Source organism: Phyllobates terribilis, unplaced genomic scaffold (genome assembly GCF_046119375.1).
Source record: "Phyllobates terribilis strain yellow unplaced genomic scaffold, ASM4611937v1 Scaffold_2__4_contigs__length_985480577, whole genome shotgun sequence".
Lineage (NCBI taxonomy): Eukaryota > Metazoa > Chordata > Amphibia > Anura > Dendrobatidae > Phyllobates > Phyllobates terribilis.
Genome location: NW_027362762.1, coordinates 154,950,469 through 154,966,444, shown reverse-complemented (window position 1 = coordinate 154,966,444; position 15,976 = coordinate 154,950,469). Strand labels below are relative to the sequence as shown.

The 15,976-nt window shown below is 46.3% G+C and overlaps 1 protein-coding gene across 2 annotated transcripts in view; it reads right to left on the bottom strand.

Annotated features, from left to right (window-relative positions):
- Window positions 1–15,976, bottom strand: part of NCKAP1L (NCK associated protein 1 like) — a 419,671-nt gene that overhangs the window by 338,856 nt on the left and 64,839 nt on the right. For both annotated transcript variants that reach the window (XM_073670044.1, XM_073670046.1), the window contains exon 8: window positions 4,032–4,080. In XM_073670044.1, coding sequence (XP_073526145.1) covers window positions 4,032–4,080 — 49 coding nt within the window. The remainder of the gene's footprint in view (window positions 1–4,031; window positions 4,081–15,976) is intronic.

Here is a 15,976-nt window from a genome sequence, read left to right as displayed (position 1 = left end):
TGACAGATGTTGTTTGGATAATCTTTGGGTTCCAACACGTTTCCACTGCTGTCTCATGAGTTCATCAGGGAAGCTGATCCAATAAATCACATAGGATGTATAAGGAACTAAGTCACAAAAGTACAGACTACAGATGTAGAGATTTATATATACACAATCTCCTTTCCAATTTCCATTCACTATCCATAGGATTAAAGGGGTTTTCCCATGAACGAAAGTTCATTTTAATCAATAGATCTTGGAATAATAATAATTTCCACAATTGGATGTGTTTAAATAAAATGTTCCTGTGCTGAGATAATCTTATAAATGCGCCCCTGCTGTGTACTGTGTAATAGCTGTGTCTGACCGTGCAGGAACATGGTCTGATCATACCACATCTCCTGGGCAGGGGTGGAAGCAAAAGAGTATACAGACATTACAGCACGGGATTGCAGCTGATTCTTTCTTTGAAGTAAAACATTATTTAAAAACAGGCAGGGAAATGTTTTACCCCACAAAAACAATCAGTTGTGATCCGTGCTGTAATGTCTGTATACTGTTTTCCTTCCTCCCCTGCCCAGGAGCTGTGGTATGATCAGACCATGTTCCTGCACGGTCAGACACAGCTATTACACAGGGAAACATTTATAAGATTATCTCAGGACAGGAACATTTCATTTAAACACATCCAAATTTGGAAGTTATTATTATTCCAAGATCTATTGATTAAAATCAACTTTCGTTCGTGAGAAAACCCCTTTAAGTGTAATGGTTCAAAAAGTCCCTATGATATGGGGTAAAATCCAGATGGAATTCATTAAATTAAAGGGAACCTGTCATCTAATTCATGCTGCCTGAACCAGAGTCTGGCTGCATTATTGCAGCCGTGTATGTTTTACTCTGAAATATTGTGATGTTTCAGAGAAAACATGCTTTGAAAAGCCGGCCGGGGAAAAAGCATTTCAGATGACTACAAACCCTGGCAAAAATTATGGAATCACCGGGCTTGGAGGATGTTCATTCAGTTGCTTAATGTTGTTGAAAAAAAGCAGATCACAGACATGGCACAAAACTAAAGTCATTTCAAATGGAAACTTTAGGGCTTTAAGAAACACTAAAAGAAATCAAGATTAAAAAAGTGGTACTCAGTAAGGGTAATTTTTTTCAGACCAAGCAGAGGGAAAAAAATTATGGAATCATTCAATTCTGATGAAAAAATTATGGAATCACCCTGTAAATTTTCATTTCCAAAACTAACACCTGCATCAAATTAGATCTGCTCGTTAGTCTGCATCTAAAAAGGAGTGATCACACCTTGGAGAGCTGTTGCACCAAGTGCACTGACATGAATCATGGCTCCAACACGAGAGATGTTCAATTGAAACAAAGGAGAGGATTATCAAACTCTTAAAAGAAGGTAAATCATCACGCAATGTTGCAAAAGATGTTGGTTGTTCACAGTCAGCTGGGTCTAAAATCTGGACCAAATACAAGCAACATGGGAAGGTTGTTAAAGACAAACATACTGGTAGACCAAGGAAGACATTAAAGCGTCAAGACTGGAAACTTAAAGCAATATGTCTCCAAAACAGGAAATGCACAACAAAACAAATGAGGAACAAATGGGAGGAAACTGGAGTCAATGTCTGTGACCGAACTGTAAGAAACCGCCTAAAGGAAATGGGATTTACATACAGAAAAGCTAAACATAAGCCATCATTAACACCTAAACAGAAAAAAACAAGGTTACAATGGGCTAAGGAAAAGCAATCGTGGACTGTGGATGACTGGATGAAAGTCATATTCAGTGATGAATCGCGAATCTGCATTGGGCAAGGTGATGATGCTGGAACTTTTGTTTGGTGCCGTTCCAATGAGATTTATAAAGATGACTGCATGAAGAAAACATACAAATTTCCACAGTCATTGATGATATGGGGCTGCATGTCAGGTAAAGTCACTGGGGAGATGGCTGTCATTACATCTTCAATAAATGCCCAAGTTTCATTGATATTTTGGACAGTTTTCTTATCCAATCAATTGAACGGATGATGACATCATTTTTCAAGATGATAATGTGTCCTGTCATAGAGCAAAAACTGTGAAAACATTCCTTGAAAGAAGACACATAAGGTCAATGTCATGGCCTGCAAATAGTCCGGATCTCAATCCAATTGAAAATCTTTGGTGGAAGTTGAAGAAAATGGTCCATGACAAGGCTCCAACCTGCAAAGCTGATCTGGCAACAGCAATCAGAGAAAGTTGGAGCCAGATTGATGAAGAGTACTGTTTGTCACTCATTAAGTCCATGCCTCAGAGACTGCAAGCTGTTATTAAAGCCAGAGGTGGTACAACAAAATACTAGTGCTGTATTGGAGTGTTCTTTTGTGTGTGTGTTTTTCATGATTCCATAATTTTTTCCTCAGAATTGAGTGATTCCATAATTTTTTCCCTCTGCTTGGTCTGAAAAAAATTACCCTTACTCAGTACCACATTTTTTATCTTGATTTCTTTTAGTGTTTTTTAAAGCCCTAAAGTTGTCATTTGAAATTACTTTAGTTTTGTGCCATGTCTGTGATCTGCTTTTTTTCAACAACATTAAGCAACTGAATGAACATCCTCCGAGCCCGGTGATTCCATAATTTTTGCCAGGGGTTGTACTACCTCCTTAGACTAAACAACATCAGTGATGTAGCAATCTGAATATTGAACATCTCTCGTGTTGGAGCTATGACTCATGTCAGTCCACTTGGTGCAAATGCTCTCCAAGGTGTGATCACTCATTTTTAGATGCAGACTAACGAGCAGATCTAATTTGATGCAGGTGTTAGTTTTGGAAATGAAAATTTACAGGGTGATTCCATAATTTTTTCCTCAGAATTGAGTGATTCCATAATTTTTTTCCCTCTGCTTGGTCTGAAAAAAATTACCCTTACTGAGTACCACTTTTTTAATCTTGATTTCTTTTAGTGTTTCTTAAAGCCCTAAAGTTTCCATTTGAAATGACTTTAGTTTTGTGCCATGTCTGTGATCTGCTTTTTTTCAACAACATTAAACAACGGAATGAACATCCTTCATGATTCCATAATTTTTGCCAGGGGTTGTAGAAGCCAAGAAGAGATGTGCTTCTGGAAGTTGAAGACCCCTTTTTCTTACTCAAATGATAATCGTGAAGGCTGAAATCTCCAATGACATTTTTTTATCGTACTTTAACAGAAGGCTGACATAGTTGCTTCAAGAAATCACCTTTTTTGAGTTTTGGAAACTGTCACATTTTCTTAGGATTGTCCATGCTTTTGCTACATGCTTTGTCTTGTTACAGTAAGTATAGAAATGAACGTAAGGTGAGTATAGATCAGGGGTTAAAAACCTGGGGCCCGGGGGCCACATGCGGCCTGCAATTCTATTCTGTGCGGCCCCAACCAAATGGACAGAAAAATGCTTGTCAGACAAGCAGCTGAGGAGAAGGGACTGACAAGTACTGATGTGCTTTTCAAGACTTTTTCCTCATTAGAGTATGTTCACACAGTTTTTGATGAGGATTTAGAAGTGGATTTTGCTACAAAATATATGTAAAAAAAATTGCTCCCTATTGAGCTTCCTATTGATTCTAATGTTAAATGGTCAAAATAAAGAGAAAAAAACAGCATTGTGTGCACCACAGGAGCTTGTTCCCATTGCAATCAATCTGAAGCTTATTCAAAGAGTATTTATAGTGTTTTTTACAATATGTGAATTTCAGTGCAGAATATATTCCTAAATCTTTGTAAAAAGAAAAAAAAAAAAAATTAATTTGTGGTCCCTAGATTGGCTCATGACATGGTATGACAATGTGGCCCTTGGGCCAAAAAAGGTTGTGCATTCGGTATAGGTAGTGCAGAGTAGTGGGATGTTTTTGTGGCTTGGCGAATAATAAACATTCATAAGATCACCCACATATCAGTTACTTAAGAATCTGTCTCTGATCATGTTCGTACGTTTGCAGACATCGCTGACTGTATTGTACAGGACCAGATATTGATCTTTGAATGAATAGACATGACACTTACTCAGAATCCATCGTTCCATTATCTCAACAGATAAATATTCACAAGGCATCTGAAATAGACATATCAGTATTTAGACACGATAAACTAGGCTTGCTTGGGAATTGCCAGAAGCATCTAACTAAAAATATATTCTATTTTTTTGTACAAATAAAGAACAATGAGGCCAAATATACATTATATGGAGAGCTATGTGATATTTGTTTCAAACAAAAAACAAAAGTGATTGTATGTATTAACCCCCTAAACAAGCTGGCATTTTTTTTGCTTTTAAGCTTTATTTTTTTTCTCCCCTTTTTCCAAAAGCCATAACTGTATTATTTTTCTGTGGACAGAGCAATGTGAAGGCTTATTTTTTGCAGAACGAGTTGAAGTTTTGAATGATACTATTCATCTTAATGAACAATGTGAAAAAAATTCCAAGCGTGACGCCTGAAAAAACGTAATTCTGGCGTTTTGATTTTGATTTTCTCTTTACAATGTATACTGTTTGGGTTACTTCTTTTTATATTTTGATAGACCGTATTTTTACGGATACGGAGGTACCAGATTTATTTATTTTTTTTCTGTTTTAAATTTTTTTAATTTTTTTAATGGGGAAAAAGTGGGTGATTACAATTTTTATATTTTTCAACTTTTTTTATACTTTTAAAACTTTTCTTTGTCATTTATAATCTCTCATTTTTAGTCCTCTCAGAGAATTTTAACCTGCAATGGTCAGATTGCTTACACTTCATACATACTGCAATGCAATGGCTGAGCTGCATCCGAGAACCAGATAGTGGCGATGGGAGCCTTCAGCAGACCATGGCATTGCACAGAATCAATGGAAGCTGGTGCGCGCAGGCACTGGCAAAAGTGCCATTTAATTGCTGTTGTCAGAGATTAACAGTGGCATCTAAATGGTGAACAGCTACAGGCTGAATTTAACTCCAGCCATGGCTGCTTGACACAGATGTCGGCTATTTAATTTAGCTAGAATCAACTGCGTGTGGAACAAGCTCAGCTCCAGAGCCTGCTCCACACATCAATACCCGCTCCATGATAAATTATATAATTCTTGGTGCGTTAATAAAAATCTGACAACAGCATGAGATAAAGATGGAGACACTAATTCCAGTGATGTATCACTTAGTATACTGGTTTCAGCAGTAATGATAAAGTCACAGTTTTCTCTGTTGCAGATTTAGGAGCTGAGATGCTGAGTTGTGTATAACCCATCCACACCACTGATTGGCAGCTTTCTGTGTACATTGTATAGTGACAGAAAGCTGCTAATCAGTGCTGGGTGCGGGGTTGGACTAGAAGATATGCGACACCTAGTCCTCTAGTAATAATCTCTTGCTGATAAAACACTGATTTTATAGCTCATAGCTGGAATTCTGCTCTGTTTCCCTACATCATGGTGCTCTCAGATTACATAGTAAATACCTGGTGACAGATTCCCTTTAAAGGGTAAATGCATCCCTTAAATACATTCCTTATCAAGGCTGAAATGAAAAGTCTGCAGTCACTCTATGTCATTCCCCTGTATGCCCTGTGTGAGTGAGTGGTCACGAGATCCCATGTATGGTAGTCACATACTGGTTAGACTTCTACACTTCAATTCTCTTCAATTGAGCAAAACCAGATTAGATTAGTCATCAAGTGACCACTCGCACAGGCAGACCCAGCATCAGCACCCGGCGAGCCCGGACAAGTGCCGGGGCCCTGAGCAGGCGGGGGGGCCCACTCGCCGTCGGGCACCCCATATCGCTATGGGGCCTGTGAGCGGAGAAGTCCGATGCCAGCGACCGCGACTTGGTTCCCCCCCCCGCTTGCTCAGGGCCCTGGCACAATACTTACCTCTCCCCATTCCTCTGCAGGTCCTGTCTCTTTCGCGCCTCCTTACTGTGAAATCTCAGGTCAGAGGGCGCGGTGACATCTTTCCAGTGCGCCCTCTGCTGAGCAGCCACAGCGCAGAGAGCGGGAAGATGGCGATGCTGAAGAGTCCGGAGCAGAACAGAGGCAGCAGGAGAGGTGAGATGAGTTGAGTATTTGATTTTTTTAATTTTTTTTTTATGTATGGAGGCATGGAGCAAAATATGGGGCTCAGCCAGCATGGAACATTATATGTGGGCCAGTATTCTGTATGAAGCATTATATGGGGGCCAGTATTCTGCATGAAGCATTATATGGGGGCCAGTATTATGTATGGAGCATTATATGGGGTCCATTATTCGGTATGGAGCATTATATGAGGTCCATTATTCTGAATGGAGCATTATATGGGGTCCATTATTCTGTATGGAGCATTATATGGGGTCCATTATTCTGTATGGAGCATTATATGGGGCTCATAATACTATATGGAGAACTATGTGGTGCCCATAATACTGTATGGAGGACTATACTGTCCGGTCTGCACTGTGAGCTGTGAGGATTCGCCGATTTCTGAGCTATTGTAGAATTTACAATAGATAGCGCTCATGTAATGTAAGAAGAAAGTGAAATTTTTGGACTTGTACTATATATACACTGCTCAAAAAAATAAAGGGAACACTGAAATAACACATCCTAGATCTGAATGAATGAAATATTCTCATTGAATACTTGAATGTACTGCCAACAAAATCACACAAAAATCATCAATGGAAATCAAATGTATTAACCAATGGAGGCCTGGATTTGGAGTCACCCCCAAAATTAAAGTGGAAAAACACACTACAAGCGATCCAACTTTGATGTAATGTCCTTAAAACAAGTCAAAATGAGACTCAGTATTGTGTGTGGTCTCCACGTGCCTGTATGACCTCCCTACAATGCCTGGGCATGCTCCTGATGAGGTTGCAGATGGTCTCCTGTGGGATCTCCTCCCAGACCTGGACTAAAGCATCCGCCAACTCCTGGACAGTCTGTGGTGCAATGTGACGTTGGTGGATGGAGCGAGACATGATGTCCCAGATGTGCTCAATCGGATTCAGGTCTGGGGAATGGGTGGGCCAGTCCACCGCTTCAATGCTTTCATCTTGCAGGAACTGCTGACACACTCCAGCCACATGAGGTCTGGCATTGTCCTGCAGGGAGGAACCCAGGGCCAACCGCACCAGCATATGGTCTCACAAGGGGTCTGAGGATCTCATCTTGGTACCTAATGGCAGCCAGGCTACCTCTGGCGAGCACATGGAGGGCTGTGCGGCCCTCCAAAGAAATGCCACCCCACACCATTACTGACCCACTGCCAAACCGGTCATGCTGAAGGATGTTGCAGGCAGCAGATCGCTCTCCACGGCATCTCCAGACTCTGTCACGTTTGTCACATGTGCTCAGTGTGAACCTGCTTTCATCTATGAAGAGCACAGGGCACCAGTGGCGACTTTGCCAATCCTGGTGTTCTGTGGCAAGTGCCAAGCATCCTGCATGGTGTTGGGCTGTGAGCACGACCCCCATCTGTGGACATCGGGCCCTCATACCACCCTCATGGAGTCGGCTCCTAACCGTTTGTGCAAACACATGCACATTTGTGGCCTGCTTGAGGTCATTTTGCAGGGCTCTGGCAGTGCTCCTCCTGTTCCTCCTTGCACAAAGGCGGAGGTAGCAGTCCTGCTACTGGCATGTTGCTCTCCTACGGCCCCCTCCACGTCTCCTGGTGTACTGACTTGTCTCCAGATAGCTCCTCCAGCCTCTGGACACTACGCTGACAGACACAGCAAACCTTCTTGCCACAGCTCGCATTGATGTGCCATCCTGGATGAGCTACACTACCTGAGCAACTTCTCTGGGTTGTAGAGTCCGTCTCATGCTACCACGAGTGTGAAAGCCCAACCAACATTCAAAAGTGACCAAAACATCAGCCAGAAAGCATTGGTACTGAGATGTGGTCTGTGGTCCCCACCTGCAGAAACACTCCTTTATTGAGGGTGTCTTGATAATTGCCAATAATTTCCATCTATTGTCTATTCCATTTGCACAACAGCATGTGAAATTGATTGTCAATCAGTGTTGCTTCCTAAGTGGACAGTTTGATTTCACAGAAGTTTGATTTACTTGGAGTTATATTGTGTTGTTTTAGTGTTCCCTTTATTTTTTTGAGCAGTGTATATTCCTCTACCTTATCTTTGCATCATAGTAACATAGTAACGTAGGTTGAATAAAGACCTACTGTAACGGGTCTGGGAGGTGGAACCTCTGAGCTACTATACAAAGGGGCAGTCCTTGTAAGGAAGCGGGTGGCTCCCAGGGAAAGCGGGCAGGCAGTCATGTCAAGTGACAGGGACAGTCTCTGGGTAGAAGGGCAGGAGGTCACGGCAAGTGACGGGGACAGTCTCTTGACAGACGGGGGGTCACGGCAAGTGACAGCAGGATAAGAGTCTCTGGACAGGCAGGTGGTCACAGCAAGTGACAGCAGGGTAAGAGTCTCTGGACAGGCAGGTGGTCACAGCAAGTGACGGCTAAGCCTCCAGGTAGGCTAGCAGGCGGGTAGCAGGTGAGCGCTCCCAGGTGAGCGGGTAAGAGTCTCTGGACAGGCTGGCAGGCAGGCAGGTATCAGGCAGGTATCAGGCAGGTATCTGGCAGGTGCTTCCTGGTCCGCGGGCGGACTGATCCATAGACAGACTGGCAGATGCTGGTAGGCAGACTGTCGGACCGCAGGATTGCAAGCAGGTAGACAGGTATCAGGCAGGTATCTGGCAGGTACTTGCTGGTCCGCAGGCGGACTGATCCATAGACAGACTGGCAGATGCTGGTAGGCAGACTGTCAGACCGCAGGATTGCAAGCAGGTAGACAGCACTGGAAAACAAGCTGGCAACGGGACCTGAGGGCTGAAGCAGAGTTGAAAGGCTTTGCAACAACATTGCTCGGGCACCTCCATTTTGGAGGAGGTGCCTTATATATGGTGAGATCCTCCGGCCATTGGACGGGGACTCCTTAGGACGGCGCACGCGGCCCCTTTAAGAGAGAGGGAGCGCGCGCGCCCTAAGCACAGTGAACGGGAAGCAGCGCGCGCTGCCAGCAGAGCGGGAGGAGGACGCCGGGCACGGAGCGGAGAGGTGAGGGGAACGGCGTCCCTGCCTAGCAGGAGGCAGGGACGCCGACGCTACAGTACCCCCCCCCTTTAGGCCCCCCCTTTCTTAGGCCAGAGAGAAATTTATCAAGGATGAGAGGGGCATGGATGTTCTCCCGGGGCTCCCACGTTCTCTCCTCAGGACCAAACCCCTTCCAATCCACTAGAAAAATGGTCTTTCCTCTTACCCTTTTGGTGGCCAGAATGTTCTCTACCTCAAACTCGTTTTCAGCGGAAACCGGAGCAGGAGGCATACCTGTAGACTTGGAAAATAAGTTAAGTACAACGGGTTTGAGTAGAGATACATGGAAGGAGTTAGGGATCCGCAAGTTGGCCGGAAGTTTCAATTTATAGGCCACCGGGTTGATTTGTTTGACAACTTCCAGTGGGCCGATGAACCGAGGCCCTAACTTGTAGGAAGGAATCTTGAGCCGGACATATTTGGACGAGAGCCAGACTTTATCTCCAGGACGGAATTGTGGCGGATCCAGACGTCTTTTGTCAGCCTGTTTTTTTATCCGCTCGGATGACTGAAGAAGTGCGGATCTGGTACTTTCCCAAATGGAGGAAAATTCGCTAACAAAAGATTCCGCAGCCGGATTGTCCACCGAGGTGGAGACGGGAAACGGGATCCGAGGATGCTGACCGTAGACTATAAAAAACGGGGATTTTGAGGAAGATTCGCTCTCGTGATTATTGTAGGAAAATTCGGCCCACGGTAAAAGATCCACCCAGTCGGAATGGTGAGCATTAACAAAGTGCCGGAGGTAACTGGTTAAAATTTGGTTGATCCGCTCTATTTGACCATTGGACTGTGGGTGATAAGCAGAAGAGAAGTCCAAGGTGACCCCCAGCAATTTACACATGGCTCGCCAGAAGCGAGAGGTGAACTGAACTCCTCGATCGGATACGATGTGGCGAGGAAGACCATGAAGACGGAAAATATGATGGATAAAGTCTTTAGCCAACTCAGATGCAGACGGGAGGCCCGGCAGGGGAATGAAGTGAGCCATCTTAGAAAAGCGGTCAGCGACCACCCAAATGACCGTACAACCGGCAGAAACAGGGAGGTCCGTTATAAAGTCCATGGCTATATGCTGCCACGGGGCAGCAGGTACAGGAAGAGGCAGGAAGCGGCCGGCTGGCAGGTGTCTAGGAACCTTGTTGCGGGCGCAGGACGCACAGGCTGAAACAAAGTCTATTACGTCCTTGTGCAGGGTAGGCCACCAGTAATGCCGGGTAATAAGCTGGAGGGTCTTTTTCTGACCAGCATGGCCAGCTAGCTTAGACGAATGTCCCCAGTGTAGGACCTTCTCACGATCAGGTATTGTTACGAACGTCTTACCGGGTGGAAGACGATTTAGATTCACGGGGGCCACCTGCATTACTTTGGCGGGGTCGATGATGTGCTTAGGCTCCTCCTCTAGATCAGAGACCAAAAAGGATCGGGACAAGGCATCAGCTTTGATGTTTTTGTCTGCCGGGCGAAAATGAAGAATGAAATCAAAGCGGGCGAAGAACAAGGACCACCGGGCTTGGCGCGGGTTAAGTCTCTGGGCATTCTGGAGGTAAGCCAAGTTCTTGTGGTCCATGTAAATTATTACCGGGTGAAGAGCCCCCTCGAGCAGGTAATGCCGCTCCTCCAGTGCCAGCTTAATGGCTAATAATTCTCGGTCTCCTATAGAATAATTGCGCTCAGAAGAGGAGAAGAGTTTGGAGAAGAAGCCGCAGGTTACCATTCTTCCGGAAGACGACTTTTGGGTGAGTACCGCTCCGGCTCCGAAGGAAGAAGCGTCTACTTCTAGGAAGAATTGTTTGTTGCCGTCCAGGCGATGCAGCACAGGGGCGGAGAAAAAAGCTTGTTTCAAGAAAAGGAAGGCCTCCTCTGCTTCGGGCGGCCATTCTTTGGGATTAGCGCCCTTACGGGTGAGTGCAGAGATAGGGGCAGTCTGGGAAGAGAAGCGCGGAATGAAGAGGCGGTAGTAGTTGGCGAAGCCCAGGAACCACTGAATAGCCTTCAACCCCTCCGGTCGGGGCCACTTCTGGATGGCAGACAGTTTCTCAGGATCCATTCGTAGGCCGGTCTGAGAGATTATGTAGCCCAGAAACGGAAGCGAGGTCTGCTCAAAGAGGCACTTCTCATATTTTGCGTAGAGGTGGTCCTGCCTGAGCCTGAGCAGGACCTGATGAACGTCCCTCTGGTGTGTGGGAAGATCCGGAAAGAAGACCAAGATGTCGTCCAGGTACACCACCACGCAGGAGTAGAGAAGGTCAAGGAAGATGTCATTGACCAACTCTTGAAAGACGGCGGGAGCATTACAGAGACCGAAGGGCATTACGAGGTATTCATAGTGGCCGTCCCGGGTATTGAATGCCGTCTTCCATTCATCCCCCTGACAGATATGGACCAGGTTATATGCCCCACGGAGATCCAGCTTGGTGAAGATTCTAGCACCCCTCAGATGGTCAAATAATTCAGGAATGAGCGGAAGGGGGTATTTATTTTTCACCGTGATCTGGTTAAGGCCTCTATGGTCTATACAGGGACGGAGTGAGCCGTCTTTCTTTTTGATGAAGAAGAAGCCTGCTCCCGCCAGGGAGGTAGATTTCCGGATAAATCCCCGGGCCAGATTCTCCTCGATATATTCAGACATGGACCGGGTTTCAGCAGCGGACAAAGGGTAAATACGCCCACGGGGAGGAGTAGCGCCGGGTATCAGGTCGATTGGGCAATCGTATGGTCTATGAGGGGGTAATGTCTCTGCTTCTCTTTTGTTAAAGACGTCCGCATAAGACCAATAGGGAACTGGTAGGCCGGGTAGATTGGCTGGGGTAGGAGAAGGACGGGCAGGACAAACGGGAACTAAACAAGTCTTATGGCAGTCCTGCCCCCAGCGAAGGACTTCTCCGGTCTGCCAATCAAGCACGGGTGCATGTCTCAGGAGCCAAGGTAGGCCTAGCAAGAGGGCGTGAGAGAGTCCAGGCAGAACATGGAAGAAGATGCTCTCAGAGTGCAGCATTCCCACCTGCAGAGTTATGGATTTGGTGATGAGTTGGATGGGATGCGGTAAGAGACCCCCATCCACGGAGGCGACAGATAAGGGTACAGCCAGAGGTTTGGTGGGAATGTGGTATTTCTCTATTCTCTACCTGTATTGTTCAACATCTTTATCAATGATTTAGATGAAGGAATTGAGGGTAAACTGATTAAATTTGCTGATGACACAAAGCTAGGAGGGATAGCTAATACTAGAGAAGAGAGAGAGAGGATTCAAAAAGACCTAAATAAACTGGAGCAGTGGGCAGCAACTAACAGAATGGTTTTTAACAGGGAAAAATGCAAAGTACTACATCTGGGCAATAAAAATGAAAAAAGCATATACAGAATGGGAGGAAAAGAGCTAAGCAACAGTACATGTGAAAAAGACTTAGGTATACTAATAGATCATAGACTGAACATGAGTCAACAGTGTGATGCAGCAGCAAAAAAGGCAAATACAATTCTGGGATGTATTAACAGAAGCATACAGTCTAGATCACATGAAGTCATTATCGGTCTTTACTCCTCTTTGGTCAGACCTCATTTGGAATACTGTGCACAGTTTTGGGCACCACATTTTAAAAAAGACATAGACAAACTGGAGCAAGTTCAGAGAAGAGCGACCAGAATGGTGACTGGTCTGCAAACCATGTCCTATGAGGAACGGTTGCAGGATTTGGGAATGTTTAGCTTGCAAAAAAGAAGACTGAGAGGAGACTTAATAGCTGTCTACAAATATGTCAAGGGCTGTCACATTGTAGAAGGATCATCTTTATTCTCATTTGCACAAGGAAAGACTAGAAGCAATGGGATGAAACTAAATGGGAGGAGACACAGATTAGATATTAGAAAAAACTTTTTGACAGTTAGGGTGATTAATGAGTGGAACAGGCTGCCACGAGAGGTGGTGAGTTCCCCTTCAATGGACGTCTTCAAACTGAGGCTGGACAGACATCTGTCTGAGATGATCTAGTGAATCCTGCTTTGAGCAGGGGGTTGGACCAGATGACCCAGGAGGTCCCTTCCAACTCTACCATTCTATGATTCTATGATTCTATGATTCTACCAGGGACAGAGAAATTAGATTTCCAGCAGCTCCAGAATCAAGTTGAGCAAGTTCAAAGTAACAGTTCTCCCCGCAGATGATAGAGACCGACAGCATCAGAGAAGGAGAGGATTTATTTTTGTCTAGGACGACCTCTCTGAGCGATCCTAGACACAGGCGTTTCCCGACCTCTCCGGGCAGGAACAGATCCGGTGCTCCTTACTACCGCAGTAGAAACAGCTCCCCTTGGCACGGCGAGACTCTTGACGGGTTTTGGTCGACCTGCATGGGCTCTGGCGATTGCGCCCGGGGAGTTACAGAGGAAGAGACGGGATTCAGAAAAGTAGGAGCAAGGCGTGGAAACATCCTCTCACGGGTGACCTCTTTGGTGCGCTCCTGGAACCGGATGTCAATCCGGGTGGCAAGTGTCACTAAGTCATCGAGAGTGGTAGGAATGTCCCGACCGGCAAGTTCATCTTTAATCCGGCCAGACAGGCCCTACCAGAAGACGGAAACCAGTGCCTCATTATCCCAGGCAAGCTCGGAAGCAAGGGTACGGAACCGTATGGCATATTGGCCCACGGTGAGACTCCCTTGACGGAGGCGTAGCAGAGATGAGGCGGATGAGGTCTTTCGTCCTGGTTCGTCGAAGACTTTCCGGAAGGCCGTGAGAAAGGCTGGCAGGTTGGATACCAGGGGGTCTCCTCTCTCCCATAGAGGATTTAGCCAAGCCAGTGCCTCCCCAGTGAGATGGGACATGATGAAGGCCACCTTGGCTCGGTCAGTGATGAACTGGTATGCCAAAAGTTCGAAGTGCAGGGTGCACTGGTTAATGAAGCCCCGTGCCTGACCGGGATCTCCACTAAAACGAGGCGGGGTGGAAAGGCGGGGACCGGGAAGGGATGCCATGGTATTGATGGGCAGCGACGCTGCCGGGGTAGGAGTCGTGCGACTGGAAGCAGGTCCCGAAGAGGTAGTCAGTGTGCCCAGGCGGGAGTTAACACTACAAAGGTGGCTCAGGATGGACTCCTGTTGGGACCTCTGACGGGACAGTACATGGCATAGGTCCGAGAGCGAGGGAGTTTGGGTGCCACCGGGTTCCATGGCCCGAGCAAACTGTAACGGGTCTGGGAGGTGGAACCTCTGAGCTACTATACAAAGGGGCAGTCCTTGTATGGAAGCGGGTGGCTCCCAGGGAAAGCGGGCAGGCAGTCACGTCAAGTGACAGGGACAGTCTCTGGGTAGAAGGGCAGGAGGTCACGGCAAGTGACGGGGACAGTCTCTTGACAGGCGGGGGGTCACGGCAAGTGACAGCAGGATAAGAGTCTCTAGACAGGTGGGTGGTCACGGCAAGTGACAGCAGGGTAAGAGTCTCTGGACAGGCAGGTGGTCACGGCAAGTGACAGCAGGATAAGAGTCTCTGGACAGGCAGGTGGTCACAGCAAGTGACAGCAGGGTAAGAGTCTCTGGACAGGCAGGTGGTCACAGCAAGTGACGGCTAAGCCTCCAGGTAGGCTAGCAGGCGGGTAGCAGGTGAGCGCTCCCAGGTGAGCGGGTAAGAGTCTCTGGACAGGCTGGCAGGCAGGCAGGTATCAGGCAGATATCTGGCAGGTGCTTCCTGGTCCGCGGGCGGACTGATCCATAGACAGACTGGCAGATGCTGGTAGGCAGACTGTCGGACCGCAGGATTGCAAGCAGGTAGACAGGTATCAGGCAGGTATCAGGCAGGTATCTGGCAGGTACTTGCTGGTCCGCAGGCGGACTGATCCATGGACAGACTGGCAGATGCTGGTAGGCAGACTGTCGGACCGCAGGATTGCAAGCAGGTAGACAGCACTGGAAAACAAGCTGGCAACGGGACCTGAGGGCTGAAGCAGAGTTGAAAGGCTTTGCAACAACATTGCTCGGGCACCTCCATTTTGGAGGAGGTGCCTTATATATGGTGAGATCCTCCGGCCATTGGCCGGGGACTCCTTAGGACGGCGCGCGCGGCCCCTTTAAGAGAGAGGGAGCACGCGCGCCCTAAGCACAGTGACCGGGAAGCAGCGCGCGCTGCCAGCAGAGCGGGAGGAGGACGCCGGGCACGGAGCGGAGAGGTGAGGGGAACGGCGTCCCTGCCTAGCAGGAGGCAGGGACGCCGACGCTACACCTAGGTCCATTAAGTTCAACCTTTTTCCCCCAATTGTACTCCTTACACTAACTTACTAACTTACTGGAATTAGGCTTCACAAATCTATTATTACCATTTTTATTATTACTGCACTATTACAATTACAAATTAACTAGTTTATAATTTTTTAATTAGTTTTTTTTTTGTATTACTATTATGGTATTACTAAAATCCCTGTACCTAAATCTGTTGATCCAGAAGAATGCAAAAACCCCAGGACACATTCAGCCAATTTGCATCACGAGGGAAAAATTCCTTCTTGACCCCGAGAAAGGCGATCAGTTCAAGAACTCTGGATCAATGAATCAATTATACTACTATAGGTGTAACATTTTGTCTAATTTAACTGTAACCCACAATGTTATGTGTATCGAGGAAATCATCCAGCCCTTTTTTGAAAGCTGTTATAGTGTCAGCCATCACTACCTCTTGTGGTCGGCATTCCAAACTGCTCTGACTATAAAGAACCCTTTCCTGTTTAGGTGACAGAATCGCCTTTCTTCCACCTGTAATAAGTGTCCCCTGATCCTTAGTATAGTCTTTAGAAGGAATAAGTCATGTGCTAGTCCTTTGTACTAACCCCACATAAATGAGATTCCCTCTGAAGCGTTGTTTTTCTAAGCTAAGTAAACCCAACTTTTTCAACCTCTC